Source organism: Hesperophylax consimilis, chromosome 28 (genome assembly GCF_061612785.1).
Source record: "Hesperophylax consimilis isolate HC1 chromosome 28, BYU_Hcon_1.0, whole genome shotgun sequence".
Lineage (NCBI taxonomy): Eukaryota > Metazoa > Arthropoda > Insecta > Trichoptera > Limnephilidae > Hesperophylax > Hesperophylax consimilis.
The window spans coordinates 3,463,082-3,482,366 of NC_142863.1; the positions used below are offsets into that span (position 1 = coordinate 3,463,082).

Genomic DNA, 19,285 nt, shown 5'->3' on the forward strand with positions numbered 1-19,285 from the left:
TGGGCTTTTACATGGATTATAGGAACAGAATATACCTAGTGAGCTATCGAATATTATACACAACGTTTTTAAAGCATGAAATAATATTTAACTTATAAATTAAATAATAAACAAAATTAGTAAAACATGTAACAGTTACATAAAATAAAATAGAAACTAGAACAATATTACATATTATAAGATACATCACTAAAACTACATTATTAACGCTACTATAATTTGTAGGATTCAACAAAGTGCGGGTATAGATTACGCGTAGTTCTATAAATAGTGTCAATAAATAAATCAATAGTACCCCCAAACTAGTTGCTTAGATTATGCTTCTTGTTGGTTAGTGAGTGCCTGATAGTTGGTGGTGTATGTATTGCAGAAGAATGTAACATTTTGTCTAGTGTTCCTAGTCGGTACATGTAATTTAATAGTGTCGAATACTTTGGGTACATTTTTTTTAAATGAGTTAGTAATAAACAATGGTTGCAAAAAAAATACTTACGTTAAGGTTAATAAAAGGATTAATAGTTGGAAATTCAGCTGTGAAACACCACATAGCAACGAAGATGGTACAAAACCTTATAATTGTAATAACATAATTTTATACCATCCCTGTGAACCCCCACCCACTCCCACTCCTACAAATGTCGTGAATATAAACCATAGTTTAAGAAATACTTGTACCAGTTGTTCAATATATATATAATTACACCAAGGGTTTAAAATTGTTTAAAAAATTTTAAACATACAATAATAATGAAAATAAACTAAAAATACAATAGATGTCATTGAAATAGGTCCTTTAAACTAGTGCGTCGAATAGGTACTCTTAAAATGACTAGACTCTAGACCAGAGTTGGCAACTACAGTCGAGCTCCGAATTTACAATTTACAATCGATCTAGATATTCTAGATGTTATTTCGTAAGGTTCCAAAATTTAAAAAAAAACATTCCCCTAATAATTATGCGGATTCCAAAATATAATTAATTGGTCCATTTCGCCAACAAGCGAGTGTTTCTTCTCGCATTTAAAAACGCGCATAGGTGGAGCATCGTTTGAACGCAGCTTAAAATAACGGAACCGATATTCAAATCACATGTAATATTTTATTCAGATTATTTGATGACAGGTAATATTGTCAACAAAAAACGACGGTCATTAAATGCTTTTTGCCAAATTTATGTTATTAAGTCGTTCTGGTGCCAAAATAACTGGCAACACCAATTAGGATATAAAAACGGGATTTTAATTTTTTTTATTATAACAACTATTTAAACATTTTAAATACAAAATATAATGTTAAATATATGTACAGTAAGTTATATTTCTTAGTCCTCCTCACTAGGGTGACCTGTGCTGAGGGGGACTAAGGTTATTCATTTCTGTTTTATTAGTTTTCTATGTTGTTTTTAATGTTTTGTTCAGAGTTTCTTTCAGTCAGATTTTTATTTTGATTTATAATCATTCAAAATTTTCTTTTTATATCAGGGGGAAGGATGTTATGGAGTTTCGTCGCAAAATAAATATAGTTTCTTTGTCCGAATGTGGTTTTATGACCTGGAATATTTTTGATGCCATTGTGATTTGACCTAGAGTGATGAATACGCAGTATTGTAGAGGATTCAGTATTTTTGAATAGTTTCAATAATATTTTTTTAGCATATATTTGTTGTACATTTGGTACATCAAAACTATTGAAAATTTCTATCGATTCAAGCGTTCTTACGGGTACATTCAGTATGGTCTTTATGATTCCTTTTTGAATTGTGTTCAAGTTATGTATATACTTGGATACAGCAGATCTCCATCCTATAATTCCATATTCAATACGAGAATGACATAAGGCTTAAAAGATTTTTTTCGTATCCTTTTTATTTACCACATTTCTTAGATTTTTAAAGATGGGTTTTGTAAGTTTTTCCGTGATACCTTTGCTATGTAGGTCCCATCTAAGAAACCTTACACTCAAAACATTAAATTCGTGACATTACAGTGTATTGTACACAGTTAGATAGAGATTAGAATGATATTAAAAGAAAATATAAAAATTCTATCTGAACTGAAGAATGTAGGTACCTACCCTTTTTATGTGACACCTAACAAGAGCGCCCCTGTCTGTACAGTGTAAAGACAGAGGAACTATATCGCTACAGCATTATGAAACGGGTTAAGGTGAGGGCTGTAAGAAGGGATTTATTACAAGGTATTTATAGGGATATGAAAACGCCCGGATTATACTCTTCTATCCTGTTCAGGGTGGATCAATGCAAAACGAACACTAAGCAGAATTCTTGCTTAAACAGACTATGCAATAATTACAATAGCGTATTATCCAAGGTTGATATTTTCAGTTGCGAACTTACCAAATACAAGAGGTCCATAAAATAATATTTCTCTGATGGTTTGTGAATAATGTTATGTATTGTTTATATTTCTATTATGATTTGATTTATATCTACAACCTCTCTCCATGGCTATAAATGTATTGATAAATGTATTGTTTTGTAATTTTTCGTTTTGTATAATCTTTTTTTTTGTATAAATTTATGAATTCATATTCCTTTCTTACAAATTTAATTTACTTATTCCTTATTATGCTGTTTCAGTATAGGTAAAGTCCCAAGGAGGAAATCCATAATTGCTTTTATTTTGGCAATATAATACTTATATAGAAACTGAAATAAATGTAAACTGTCAATTTCCAGAAAATTAATAAATAAAAAATATATACAACAATTAGAACTGACAATCAGTCTGTTAACAACGGATTGTCAATCAGACAATCAAGTATTGTGGGGCTCCAGCCTATATATCCTTTCTAGAGGGATCCCTACGGATGTGAGTTATTCATATTTAAGATTAATAAAAACAGGACGTTAACATTAAAATATTTTATGTAAAACGGTTTTAAAATGTGGAAAAACATTTTTCAACTATAAAATTAGTGGTACGAAGCAGATTTTATTTTTCTAGATGATATATTCGTAACATCCTGGGAGATCCATCTAGAAACATAAGAGATTTTAGTAATACGTTCATTAGAAATAATTCAAATAAGCCCACGGAAAGATTGATTTTGTAGGCCTACTATGGCAAGCGAAACCTTCAATTTATCTAAAGCATATTTTTTGGTATTCATACGTTACACCAATACGTTATAAAGATCAATCAAAATGGTGATCTAGCATTAATCTTCGTCTTAACAAAAGACAAAAAAGTGTAAAATCTTAATGTACCTTATATCACAACGGACGTAGGTAATAGCCATAAAAATCTTTATTTGTAAATAATTTTATATGAAAGAAAAAAAAAACTTTCTTATTTAAAGGACAGATATTTTTAGTCATAAAATTGTATTTTTTAAGGTTGTTTTCTCTATGCGTTCAAATATTTCTAGTATATAACGCTGATATTTTTTATAAAATAAATAACTATTTAATTTTAATTCAACTCAGGAGTAACGATAGGATTAGCTTTGATTTATCCAAACATTTATTCAATTAATTAACATTATTTGTTTTCGTAAATCATTCAATTTTAAAAACCACACTTTTTTTGTTCACTCCTAGTTTTTTTTATACCACGTAGACCAAATGTAATAAATTATTAATTGGCGAAATTGGCGGAACCGTTTTGCTAAATGATAAATTTTAAATAAATCATATGAATTAGTTAACCTCTGTGGTCGAGGGGTAAGACTCTAGACTAGCAATCCGGAGGTAGCGGGTTCAAATTAATTAATTAATTTGTGTTGTTTCACAAACGATTCAGTAAAAATAATATATGGTGCATTTGTGGCACGTTCCAGAGTGGAAGATATCAGTTTCGCCCTGGTGTAGACCACCATCAGAGATGACCAGATCTGAATATCCAGGTACTTCCCTACTTTACCACTTACTAACTTCAATCTCTCAACATATACCAATCTAGGATGCGGTAGTCTGACTGGCTCCAGATGGGAGCAGTTAGGACTAAAAACAGAGAACAACTGAGAATTGACGTAGACTAGACATTTGTTTATGTATCTTCTCTATGGATCCTCCCAACGGTGAGGTTTAGGAAATGAGGAATAGGAAATTTTGGAAGTAGGTACCTGGCTATTCCAGATTTGATCACCAAACACGTCTAAACCCATTTAAAGCAACGTTTCGTTTCTGAACGTTGGTCCCACTGATTGGCAAAATTTTAATAATAAGTAATAAAATAAAATACTTTTTGTTTTAAAACCACGAGTTTTTAATAATTTTTAGAACCGACCGGTTCCGCTTTACTCAAGCATCTTTAGGGTACAAATTATTACTAAACGAGAAGTACAAAGTTTGAACTTATATATAAAAAAATAGAGGGAGACAACATGATATAAATTTAACAAACAGAGAAAGCATACAATACATTTACACAAGTACAAAAGACATGGGAAAAAAAAGAAAGGTAATTATGTAGACTAATGGATTATAATAATATATCTGGAGAAACAAAGCATCAACTGACATGGTGACAAAAAGAACTTGGAATTTTTTAAAGGTTTATTGGAAACAAACCTAATATTGGATACTTGATATGTCTAATTGATTATTGAGAATAGGACGTTTGGTTTTTACAGTTTTTTTTATTTCCAGTGCTTCTAGATTATTGAGTCTGTTACCATGCCCGTTTCAATGTAAAATATTAGCGCCGGTGCTATGACAGAAAGTATGATCTGTACTAATCTGTATAAACGAAACCGGTCGGTTCTAAAAATTATTAAAAACTCGTCGTTTTAAAACAAAAAGTATTTTATTTTATTAAATATGTCAAACCACCAAGTGATTGCTTTCTACAATAATAATAATAATACTAAGGTTTTTGAGTTTTAAAATTACCGTTCTAACTTCTGTAGGATTTTTTATCTGTTAGTGAAATAGCTTAGGTGTACTAGAGCCGTGTTAACATAGAATAAAGACAAAATTAAGGTCATATTTGTACTTTGATAACGCTGTCTGAGGTGTGCGCGACCTATATAAATAAAATTTAATGAATCTGATAATATGTGGGTACCTACTGCATTATTTTGAAGGCGTTAACTAATAAATGTTTTGGCCTAGTACAATACTTGCAAATTATCATTTTTTACAATGATTTTTAATGACAAATCTCTGGGATTGTGATCTATACAGTACAACTTTTGCCCCAGATATTTATTTATTTATTCATATTCGGGAAATCGACAGTTTACATTTAATCAGTTTGTACATAAATATTAAATAGTAAAATAAAACCAATTATGGATTTCCTCCTTGTGACTTTACCTCTACTGAGACAGCATAAGTTATTTAAAATTGTGAGAAAGGAATATGAATTAAAAAAATTATACGAAATAAAAAAATATATAAAACGAAAAATTTACAAAACAATACATTTATAGCCATGGAGAGAGGTTGTATATATAAATCAAATCATAATAAAGATATAAACAATAGAGACATAAACATTATTCACAAACCATCAGAGAAATATTCTTTTATGGACCTCTCATATTTGGTAAGTTCGCAACTGAAAATATCAACCTTGGATAATACGCTATTGTAATTATTGCATAGTCTGTTCAGAAATCATTTAAACCTAGGCCTTCGCGGTTGAGGAGTAGGGCTCTAGACTAGAAAAACCGTAAATGGCGGGTTCAAATCCCGGCGTGCGCAAGTAAATTTCGTTTAATGACCTTGTGTTATTTCACAATTTATTCATTAAAAAAACCTATATATAATTTATTAATACGAGATACTCTCAGTATCGCCCTGGTAAAAAATCACCTAAAAATATGCTTGAAATGTCTTTAGTCGTGTTTTGTGACTAGATCTTAAAAGCCAGGTAACAATAATAACAATAATATTTTGATGATTTGTATAGCGCCGTTTTTGTGCAAAATCACCTCAAGGGCGCTGTATAAATATATAATACATTTCTACAATGATCTATGTTATTACTAACTATATATGGAGATAATATACAGTACAATACTTACCTGGTAGGTCACTTGAGATTAACACATAATTAACATTAACTAATTGTTTATTAGCGAAATTTAGATACAGGATTTCGGACATAATTGGATATAACTGAACTTTCTCTCAGGAATGGTATATTTAATTTAAGGGTATGACAGCTTCGTACTTCAGGTACTTCCACATTTCCTAGCCCTCCAATTACCTTCAGCCTCACAACAAACCCCAATTGGGGATGTTATAGTCTTACTAGCTCCAGACGGTTGGGAGCAGTTGGGACTCTTGTGCGCTTCGCTTAAAAAAATATTATTTTTTTTTACCAATTTCACACGAAGTAAGAAAAAAATAACCATACTTCGGGCCACAATACACTTCGATCGGTTATCGCATCAGTGGAGCAGCCTTTCAAATATGAAGAATATGTTGTTTTGAATTCATAAAATCATTAATAATTAAAAAAGTGTTGTGGGTAGAAATGCAAATGAACTTTTTAGCTATTTTTTATTTATTTACGACAAGTATTGCATTTGAAGGTCAACGCAACGGAATATTAATTAAGTTTGCTTAATTATCTAATTATGCAAATTACAGTACAGTTTAAATTTTAAAAAAAAAACATTTTGTTATTTTGGAAGGTAAGGTGTTTTTTTTTATATTGCTGATTAATCATCCTAAGAGGCAGTAAGTACTCATTGCATTCACTGAAGATAAAATCCCTAGATATATAACGAAAAACGACAAATTTCATTTGACCTGTCGATTGGTCCCAAACAGAACCAGATAGGCCAAAGAAAATTATTAATTAAGAAAAATTTTCGATGTTTGAAAAAACAACCTATTATAAAAAAAAAATATTTTTTTACTCTTATATCTTAAAAGCCTATAAGTATTTATATCAATAGGTGTATTTAAAAATATATATTTTTGGTTTGACTGAGGATTGAACCTTGCTCCCCAGGAAACGAATAAAATTGGTGAACAACGCTAACACTTAAGCCAAATAATAATTCGATTGTACTGAGATTTGTGACATCTGTTGTATATTTTTGAAATGTCTTCCAAATATTTTTTAATGCATTGTCATCAACAACGAGTCTAACAGCCAAGTGTCAGCTCGATCGGATGTCCGAAAGTGGGTTGTTTTCTACTTCCAAGATTCCCCATTTCATTCCTTCATTATTTTATTAATTCGTTCAACAAAACAAAAGCGAGACCAAAATAGAATTATTTAGAAATGTCAATTTCAGAGGAATTGATTAAAAATTTGCTTATTCCACTCCCACAACACATTTCTATCAGTTTATCTCTTCAGTGGTTTACGCCTCACCTCACCTTTTAACACTTTTGCGCAAACTCTATAATGACCTAATAATCGTGCGAGGTGACCGGACAACTCATAACGATGACAATTCAACACAGCACTTGAAAAATGATGTAAAAAAACTATGTTAAGGCGAAGCTTAATGCAAAATCACTATTTTGATTAATCTTTATAACAAATTGGTGTACATTATGAATACCAAAAAATATGCTTTAGATAAATTGAAGGTTTAATAACGTTTCGTTTGCCATAGATAAATAAAAACCATTTGTGGTTTTGTGCTTGAAATCGAACGATTCTTGACTCCGTTTGTCGAGTAGTAGTAGCTATTTTAATGCCTATTACCTACAATATAAGGTATACCAAGAATATACACATTTTTGGCTTGTAGCTTCCTCTTAAATAGGTTACGTTAGGTTAGGTTTCTTGGATTTTTTTTTCATTACTTTTAATTACTTTATATAGCTTTTCAAAGGTGTTTTGATTTGTCATTGTCCTGAGTTATCGTGAAACCGTAGCCGGTACCTATTCGTATAAAACAAAAACCTATTTATTTTTGTGATTTCGAAAAAGAATCCCAACTGCCCAGTTCCAGTGAAATTAAAGCTCGCCTCGCCGAAGGAAATGATACGAGGGAGGTTGAATTTTAAAGCTTATAGGGGAAGATAATATAAAAATAATATAAATCGTGTTTATATCACTATATAAAATATAGTGATATAAACACGAATACGTATTATATACTGATAGGATTCTGACAGAAAATCGATTGCAGGAATAAGGAGAATATGAATAATTATGCAGGGTAATAATAATTGCTTGATATCACGTACTTTTTTTTATTATTTAAAAAGATTATTTCGTTAATTAAATCACTAAAAATGTACATCTCAATCAAAATTAAGAGACTATAGAACTCAGACTATAAAAATATTACCATTTGTTATTTCGGCTACTGGCATTATACCTAGCTCTCTCATTCAAAATTTAGGCGTATTAGATCTATCAAAAAATTTATATATATAAATGCAAAATACAGTCATTTTAAATACATGTAGGATAACGAAATATTTTTTAAATATTTATGTTGAGGGATCAGTAGGATTTATAGGCTCTGTTAGAAGTTCTACCGAGCCAAACCCTCTGATATGAAAATATCTGGAGTCGATGAATTATTTTCCCATTTGATCTCTGGTGAGTTGACGTGTTGTTCTTGTATTGTTTTATATTTATTTTACTTATATAATGCACTTGCATAATGTGGATTGACTAGATGATCATTTGTGGAAAAGTGTGTGGAAGGGTTCAGTTTTTTCTATGGGAAAGATTTAACCCGGACATAAAATCGGATGATTTAAATTTATGAATTACTCAGCACGAGAGATCCCAGTGAGGATATCGTTATTTCTAATTGCTACAAATATGGAAGATAATAATTTTTATTTATTATTATTATTCAAAAATAATACAGACAAGTTAAATCAGTTGACAGCACCAGCAACCAAAGGTTAACGACAACAACTGGTGAATTGTATCCAAGAATTGAAAATTGTGCACTTTGGCGTGTAAATGAACAATCTCAGATTTCCTTGGTCGGATTCCCAGTTGAGTTCGTTTTCTTTTTATTTCGTGTGTCTTGTTCTGTTTCACGTTTCGTTTAGATTTGTTAGAATTATCTTCTTCTTTATTGATATATTATGTTGATGGGTATAACATCTAAATGTAAAATAAAAAGCTGAATGCAAAAAATAGGGAGATCAGAAATAGATGATATACTGACACCAAATACAGACTGAAATCGAAATCACCCATAATATTTTTTTTCCTAATTTTTTATTGTTCTTTGAAGTTTCTTCACGTTAAACCACAATTAAGCAGTTTTTCAACAGGATGTACAAATGTACATGTTCAATTACAATGTAAATATGTGTACATAATATTGTTGCTACTTATTAGATATTCAGATTATTATTGTTGGCACACAGTCTAAAATAACACTAAATGCTAATAAATAAAAACTATTGATTGATAATGGTGGTAAGTATAAAGAATTTCTACTTATGAGCCATGTTTTCAACATATATCTGAATCTATTTGGGAATTTGCAATTTTTTATGTAACTTGGCAACATGTTAAATATTTTGGCCTGTTTCATTTTAAAATTCGCTGTCCGTATTTATTGTTGTATTTTGGAACAAGCATACCTTCATTCTTTGTGAACCTAGTGTTGTGTTCATGTTCCAATTTATTTTTATATTCAGTGTCAGATATATGCCGAATCAATATTTGTATCATAGTAAGGCCTGCACAGACAAAATATTTTTTGAAACTAGCAATTTAACCATAGAATTTTTAACTGATTGCAGGTAATTTACGTTAGTTTTACTAGAATGTCCCCAAGTGATTATTCCATACCTTAGAGTTGAATGATAAGTGATTTTAAAAATATTCCCAGGAACGAAACACTTCAGTTTATATGATCTACCCACAATCGCTCTCAGTCTTTAACAAATATTGTTTATTTGAATGTCCCATTTAAAATGGCAAAAAAATCTCTCCCAAATAAACATATTCATTTACCATTTCAATGTTATCGCATTTGTAGGGCTGCAAAATGTTTTGATGAATACATGTAAAGTTGTGATATATTATTTCAGGTGTAATCGAAACTGAAACATATGGAGATCGTATGTGCATCAATTTGTTTTTTTTTTGTTATTTATGATTAGGTCTGCGTCATCTGACCAGTTTATTAGGGACGTAAAGTCCTCTTGCATAGATACATTTAATCAGATATGACAAGAGCCGTGTCGTCAGCATGTACATAGTGTTTAGCATGTGAAAAAAGCTTTTTCATTAATGAAACAAATATAATATAAAGCGTGGGTCCCAAAATTGACCCTTGGGTAACACCAGAAAAAAAAATCCCACTCTTTTATCGAATATTTTTACACACATGTCTATTACATAAATATTTTTCAAACAATTTTTTTAGGTTTCCTCTAATTCCAATCGCTTCTAAAATTAATTAAAAAATTTTGTGGATCAATTGTGTCAAACGCTTTGGAATTGTCGATAAATAATACTAATACATGCCTTTTATGGTTTAATTCATTATTTATATAATTCGAGAAGTTCTGTAGTAATGTTTCTGTGCTTTTTTTTCTTTTGAAAGCCATATCGTTTTTGGTCTATTATGCACAAATTTTATAAGTATTTGTTTTAATTTTAAAGAAATATATTTTTCAAAAAGTGCAGGCAAGATATACGTCGATAGTTAGATACTATTTGATATTGGAGTGCTTTCCTCCATTGTATATCGGTCTAATAAAATCACATTTAAGGTCATCAGGCATACATATAATTACTTCATATTATCCATACTCTAAATTTTAATAATATTTAAATGTAATCCTCAGCACGGAAGATCCCAGTACGGAAATCATTATCTCTTGGAAAAATAAGGATTATAAAAACAGAAAAAAAAACATTTATCACTACATATGTGTCTATCTATCTGCCAACAGAAACATTATTCAAAAGCATTTATTACTATAACATCCAAAAAGAATTTAGGAAAGTAAAAATCGTAGAAATAAAATTGTTCAATTATCTAGATTATTAATTATCAATACACACCTAAAAGAGAGTTCATTATAATATGTACTTAGGTTTTAGAAAAAACAATATCTTAATAATTTATTAAATTCACATAAAAAATGTTATTTAAATCACTTACGCCATTCTGATTCTGCGCTGCTGTCAAAATTCAAAAACCGCTTTTCCTCCAAAAAAAGTTTTTCACCAAAAAAACGAGTAATTTTTTTATAATCGTATTCAGAATAAAATAGTTCGATTATTTATTCGATATTTCACCAAAATAAATTTCGTAATTTTTTTTTTTAATTTCGATTTCGGAAAACTGGCGGTGAAAACGCGCGCGTTTGACGCCCGCACTGCGAGAGAGACGAACGGGAACTGAAGTTTGGTTTGGATGTTGGAAGTAGTTTGAAAGGATCGCGGTTGGCGCGCAGACATTGTGATAACGCCATATGTATAATACCTAAGTAGTTAGGGACTTGTGACTACATAACAATGCATAGGTGGGTTTTGTATGTTTGTGTTGTTTTTATTTACACGGTGCCCGAAAATTCGTTGTGTAAATTATTGGTGTTGCGGTCAGTTGTGTATATTGTTAATACACAGTAATAAGACTAATAAACTGATTGATGAAGTAAAAATCAACAATTAAGAAAAAAAGTTTTTCAATATAATACATCTATTTTAAAACATTTAAAAAAATTGATTTGACTCAGGATTGAACCTTCATTCACAGGAACTGGATTTGAGAACTCTACCAATTTCTCCTAAAGCTAATTGGGTAGGACCGACACATGTTTAGTATATTAACTGCTGTAATGTCATACGATTTTAGAGAAATGCGTGGATTGCCAACAAAAGTTGATAGGATTCATTTTCATCAACTTCTTAGTTCTCAGCTTGATCGCATTTTGGGAAGTGGGTTAATTTCCGCTTCCAAGAAATAGACGTATTTAACAAAAACTTGGGTATTATGGTATTATCGTTATATTATTTTGTCAATTCAGGGGATTTTAAACATCAATTCGCTTGGTTTGTTTATTGTTGAGTTCAAAGTTCAGTTTTATTATTAATATAAGTACCCAAATCGGAAAAATGCAAGCTATTGATTCAGTGGATAATTTCTGGATTATAGAAATTGATTTTGTCACTGACAAATTGATATTGTGAAGCCGCCCAAGAGTTCCAACTAGTCCCAACCATCTGGAGCTAGTGAGACTATGATATCCCTAAATGGGGCATGTTATATGGCTAAAGTTGGTTGGGGAGGGGAAGAAGATAGGGAAGAGGAAGTACCTGGCTGTTTAAAAACATTAATTAACAGGTAACTTCATTAATGAAGGACTTAACGAAGTTGGCGCTGCAAAAAATTTTTCCAAAAAATCGAATCTAGAAGTCCACAATGGAGTGCTGGTACCTACCCTGATGCATGGAAGTGAGGCGTGGAACTGGCAGATAAAGGATGAAAGTAGACTGAATGCCGTACAAATGAGATCCCTGAGGCGTATGTGTGGTAAAACCATGTATGATGGTTACGACGCAAAGAGTGCAAGGCTGATGTAAGCCTAATGAGTAATATCAAGAAAGGGACGCTTGGATGGTTGGGCATGTAGAGCGAATGAGCGAAGAAAGGAGTGTAAGGAGAATTTATATATAATATGGCACGATCAAGTGAATCAGATACTTGAGTCAGGTCATGTCAAGAGTCAGAATAATAGAAGAGTATGTATGAGACGATGTATGAATGTGAATGAGGCAAGAAATGTGTGCCAAGACCGAGTTGTTTGGCGGTCCGTCCTCTCTGCCTACCCCTGCGGGGAAACGGCGTGATGGTTAGTTAGTTAGTTAGTTTACAATATGACCGTAAACATATACTCGTACTCTTCTAGATAGGTACCTACCATGATTCCTGCGTGAAATTTGTTCGATATAATTTCGCATGTATATATTTTTTAATATGCATATTTATTAATCTTTATTTTTATTTCTGTTGTGGGTTACGGTAAATCACAAAAAAATAGGTTAAGGACAATTCCTTATCCTTAACTAGAACCGGAATCGCCTCTCTGGTTTCTACTTAAGGATAATTAATTGTCCTTAACCTCAAATAAACGATGATTTTGATCCTACTTAAGGGTAAGGAATCGTCCTTTACCATAAAATTAATGTCTTTTTTGTTAAGTATGGGCGATGCCGATTTTTACTTAAGGATAAGAAATTTTCCTTAACCTAAAAATAATATTTTTTCATCAACAAGCGGCCATTCCGATTCTACTTAAGAATAAGGAATTGTCGTTAGCCTTAAAATTCCTGAATTCGAATTCATGTTAAACCTATCTCCCTTCATTTTAGGTTGGCCATAAACTAGAACGAGTGTGATAGCCGCTTAGCGATAGCTCTTCTACTAATCTTAAAAGAACCTACATAATATAACCCCAACATCCATACATAATATAACTCTATCATACCTACATAATATAATCCTAACATACATGACTTTTATGTGGAAAAAAGTGTTTTACGTATAGTGAGACGCAATAAATAAATAAATACATACATAATAAAACCCTAACATCCATACGTAATATAAACCTATCATACCTACGTAATATAACCATATCATACCTACATAATATAACCCTAACCTACCTACATAATATAACAATAACATACCTACATATTATAACCCTAACACACCTATACAATATAACACTAACATTCCTACATATTATAACCCTAACACACCTATACAATATAACAATAACATACCTACATATTATAACCCTAACACACCTATACAATATAACAATAACATACCTACATATTATAACCCTAACACACCTATACAATATAACACTAACATTCCTACATATTATAACCAGAGGCGGCTCTAGGGATTCAGTCGTGGTAGGTCATTTGAAAAAAATGTGTGACTAATCTTTATTTGATATTGTGAAAAATGCCCATATATTATTAACTATATCAATTTGTTATAGAGTTTTAGAGTCGCGGACTCTAAATAAATATTATGTTAATATAATAAATTGGAAATAAATACACAATCCATGTACTTACGGCAAATTATTTTTAAGATATTAAGTTTTAATATAGTTGTCCACAACATTAAAATAAATAAAATCAGTGTTTGATTCTATTTGACAATGATTTTTTACGTTGTTTGTTTTGTTTCATTCTAAATCGATAACAACATAAATAATTATTCTAATCCTTTCCCGAACTATGCAATTGAAAAACAACCATTGTTCCACACACTACAAGCGTGTAAAATGAAAAAACGACATTTGTTTATGTCACCATCTCTGTAAAACATATAATATTCACCGTGTTGTCTCCCCCACGGTCATGACCTAAGCGTCCCTAAACTTTCTTCGGAAGCTAATTTTTACTTCGACGAAAAATATAGTGCCATCTCGTTTATTCTATGGCGCGCGTAGGGACAGAAGATGCCAAATTGGACATTCTTTAAATTGACCCAGCGAATCGTGTGGACTTGTGAATGAAAGCTTCTATTAGAGACAACAGATGTCACTGCTAGTCACTCGCCGCCGCCGCTGTTTCGCGTTACATTTTAAATGTTTTGATGCACATAATTGATTATTATATTTATTATTGTTGTCTTATAATTTTGGGGGGTCAAACACCAATTGACCTAAGGGAAGAACCGCCACTGATTATAACCCTAACACACCTATACAATATAACAATAACATACCTACATATTATAACCCTAACACACCTATACAATATAACACTAACATTCCTACATATTATAACCCTAACACACCTATACAATATAACAATAACATACCTACATATTATAACCCTAACACACCTATACAATATAACACTAACATTCCTACATATTATAACCCTAACACACCTATACAATATAACAATAATATACCTACATATTATAACCCTAACACACCTATACAATATAACAATAACATACCTACATATTATAACCCTAACACACCTATACAATATAACAATAACATACCTACATATTATAACCCTAACACACCTATACAATATAACACTAACATTCCTACAAAATATAACCCTAACATACCTACACAATATAACCCTAACATAACTACACAATATAACCCTAACATATCTTTATATTATAACTCTAACACACCTACACAATATAACACTAACATACCTACACAATAAAACTCTAACATAACTACATAATATAACCCCACCATACCTACACAATATTAACCTAACATACCTACATAATATAACCCTAACCAACATTCATAATATAAACCTAACATACCCACATAATATAACCCTAACAAATCTACATATTATAACCCTAACATACCTACACAATATAACACTAACATTCCTACATAATACAACTTTAACATATCTACATAATATAACCATAACATACCCACATAATATAACCCTAACATACCTACAGAACATATCCCTAAAATACCTACATAATGAAACATTTGACTGCAGATTTGTGTGTTTATTCCAGAGCCAGTGCCTATTTGAAGATTTGTTATACCGCCGCAAAGTGTGAAATTAATGCCATTAAAATGTACGAACTGCTCTTCAAATGGATTCGATATCCAATGCATTTGGTAGAAATCAAAGCTCTCTGATGTAAGTTGTTTCCACTCGCAGCCGAGTGACGTCTTCAGGAATAATAATGTACAAGGATATACCGCACAAGACTCCGAACCGTCTGGAGCCAGAGAGACAATGGCATCATCAATTGTAGTATGTTGTGAGGCTGAAGTTATTGGGGAGGGAGGGAGATAAGGAAGAGGAAGTACTGAGCACCAAACACGGCTAAAGCCATTTCAAGCAACGTTGCAATTCTGAATAATGGTATTTCACCTGGGCGCTACTGAAAGTATCTTCCACTCTGAAACTTGGCGCAAACGTACCATATATAATTTTATACGAATCAAATGTGTCAAAATCATTCATTTAGGAGGCGAGTGAAACCATTTATTGGATAACCAACACCCCTGCCATAGGTCACCCCCAGTGGTTCGCTGCGTTTGGTGACTTGGCAGGGGTGCTGAGACTGGATGAGGGAGGCACTCCTGGACACATTGACATGCAGATTCTTACCCACCCCTCAAATATTTTTCCTTTCCAGAACTTAGGACTCAATGTCTTCAGATTTGGCGGCTCTGACCAATCTTCAGTTATGTTCAAATCTTCGGTTCATCTCAACTGTCTGTAACCTTTGCTTCTCTTTTCCAACTAAGGACGATGCCATCCGATGGTACCTACTGTGATTTCAACGTTATCTGTAAGTCGTGCCACGTGGCCAGCATAGTTCCTCTTGAGGTTGGATATAGTCAGGATAAATCTGATAATCTTAGACTTGCTTCAATGAGATAGCTAGCATTATCGTAACAGTGTCTATCATCAGGGCAAATGTGTAGATTGTATTGAAGTGTGTGTTTATGTATGCAAAGTGATACCGTTTTGCAAGCGTTAGTCCTCTTAGGACCGATATTTCAGTATAATAATTAGTAAAATGATTGTGGTTTTCGGCGTTTAGTTTTGGTGTAACTGAGAAATACCATAACTATTAGTGGGTTTTGGTGGATTTCAATACCAATTCTCAGGCAACCAATATGCAAAATTGCAGATATTTTTAATAGAAACCACAGAACTTACAAAACAGCATTTTTCATATTTTTTGAACAGTAATTAGTTTACATTTTGATTGTAAATTTTAGTTAATTTAAAACATGTTAGTATATCATTGAAGAAAAAAATAATACTAATAATGAATCTTAACGAAACATGAAACAGAACAAGACACATAAAATAATGGTCACAACTAGGAATCGAACCCAGGATCTCTTGTCTTACAGGAACAACGTCTTAAGCATACAACCATGGGGACCTAGTTATTTAACGTCATATATGTCGATCTCATATTTCAAATTCAGCATTAACAATATAATCTTGTTACTATTTTTTCACATATTTTTGGAAGCTACCATTGATCACAACTTCCCAATGAATTGGTTTGTAACCTAGATAGTGTCTCGGATAAATATATCCGATTTTTATTTGTATGGGATACCTATTGACTTTTTTCTAAAAGTCTAAATGAATATCCAATTTTTATTAGAACAACTTTTCTTTTCTTTTGAAGTCATCAGTGTAATATATAATTCTAACAAACTTAAACAAAACATGAAACTGAAAAAGACAAAAAAATAAAAAGATAACGGTCACTACTAAAAATCTCTTGTCTTACAAGGACAGCGTCTTAACCACTCGACCATTGAGACCTAGTTATTTAACGTCATTATCTTTGATTTTTACACTGCATAATTGAATTTTTTGTAATTCTTTTTTTGTAAAAAAATGTTTTTTTCTAAATTTACCGCGAAGCTTAATGCCAAATCACTATTTTGATTAATCTTTATAACGAATTGGTGTACATTAGGAATATCAAAAAATATTATTGTTTATTGTTTATTGTGGTATTTTAAGTAGGTACATAGTTATCTATGTCCTAATACAATCCTTATATACATATAATTATAGTAACACATTTAAAATGAATCAATCACATATTTTCGTAATTTAATTTTAAATGTTTTATGTTTTCTTCTGATTTTATTTTATAATATGCTTTAGATGAATTGAAGGTTTTACTATCGTTTCGCTTGAGTAGAATGCAAATAAAAAAATAAATTACTAAGTAAAAAATATAAATGTAAACTACTAAAAAGTTATTTCAATCTATTTAGACTTATCTAAAGCCTTCGATACAATTTCGCACAAAAAACTTTTCAAGAAGCTAAAAAACATTGGCATAAATGGAGTAGAATTTGAATTAATGAAAAGTTTCATGTCTGACAGAACACAACAAGTTAAAATTGATAACAAGACAAGTGAACCACTCTTAATCACATACGGAGTCCCACAGGGGAGTGTCCTTGGCCCATTAATATTCCTCATATACATAAACGAATTATGTGACATTGAAATTGATGGTAAACTCGTGACCTTCGCTGATGATACAGTTCTTCTGTGTCAAGCAGCCACATGGAAAGATTTATTCATAACAGCTGAAAAAAGTTTGTCTATTGTCATAAAATGGCTAAACAGAAATACTCTTACCGTTAACACAGTCAAAACAAAATATATCACACATAGTATTACACAAAGAGGTCAACCTCCTTCTAACTTGGACTTGTTTTTGCATGAATGTAAACAAACATCATCCAATTGCCAATGCGAACACATTGAAAGGGTTAAACAAATAAAGTACCTAGGAGTTATTATTGATGCATACTTACAATGGACTGAACACATTACTTTTATTACCAATAAACTAAAACGAGTCTTGCACCTAATAAAATCCATTAAAAACATTTTCCCACTAACAATACTCAGATCAATATATTTTGCACTGTGTCAATCCATTGCCACTTATGGAATATTAGCTTGAGGAAGCGCTACAAACACAACAATTGACCCAATTCAAAAAGTTCAAAAGGCAATAATAAAACTCATACTGCAAGTACCATTCTACACAGACTCAACCAAAATCTTCAAAACACTAGACGTCATGTCAATAAGACAACTTTACGCCAAAACTGCTCTCCTACACCTCATCCATAATAATCTTCATATTACAAATCAAGCAAAAGCCATAATAAAAACCAGGTCCTCAACAAATAAAACACTGAACATTCCGATAACACACACCACACACGGTCAAAGACACTTTCAATACTACGCAACCAAACTTTTTAACAGTATGCCCATTACTTTGAAACAATTAATGACTACAAACACATCTACAAACTTTCTCAAAAAACATATCATAGCCTGGATAAAAAATCAAGATATTCACTTTATTCAAAAGATTATAATTCCAAACCAAACATAACCAAAATATAATAAGTAAAATTAAATATTATACACGTTGATCAAGAATCATCCACAAATACATACACTCACATATAAAAGTGTGTTTTCATGTTTCAATATATGTCTGTGAAAAAAAATAAATAATAATAATAACTTTCTACCACAACACATAAATACCTGTCACCCTTAACCACAAACACGTTAACACCTCAGCACAGGTTTTCCTAGTGAGGTGCTCACGTTACATATAATATCACACACACACAGTTTTACCTAAATCAACCTATGTTCTTCATTTTTTATACCTTTTTTCTGTACTTTTTTTCTCTGTACTGCAAACCATATTGTAAACCAAACTATATTGTAAACCACTGTAATAATTTGTAAAACGTGTATCCAAGAATAGACATAAATAAATAAATAAATAAATAAATAAAAATATTTTTTCGGAATAGAAATGTATGAACGCATAAAGGAAACAACTT

General features: G+C 31.4%; 1 protein-coding gene across 2 annotated transcripts in view; it reads right to left on the reverse strand.

The window, feature by feature from the left end:
* Positions 1–11,277, reverse strand: part of Swim (Secreted Wg-interacting molecule) — a 147,552-nt gene extending 136,275 nt beyond the window's left edge. For both annotated transcript variants that reach the window (XM_089648768.1, XM_089648767.1), the window contains exon 1: positions 11,035–11,277. In XM_089648768.1, the coding sequence (XP_089504894.1) occupies positions 11,035–11,039 (5 nt within the window). In that variant the 5' untranslated portion in view covers positions 11,040–11,277. The remainder of the gene's footprint in view (positions 1–11,034) is intronic.
* Between the last annotated feature and the right edge of the window lie 8,008 nt (positions 11,278–19,285).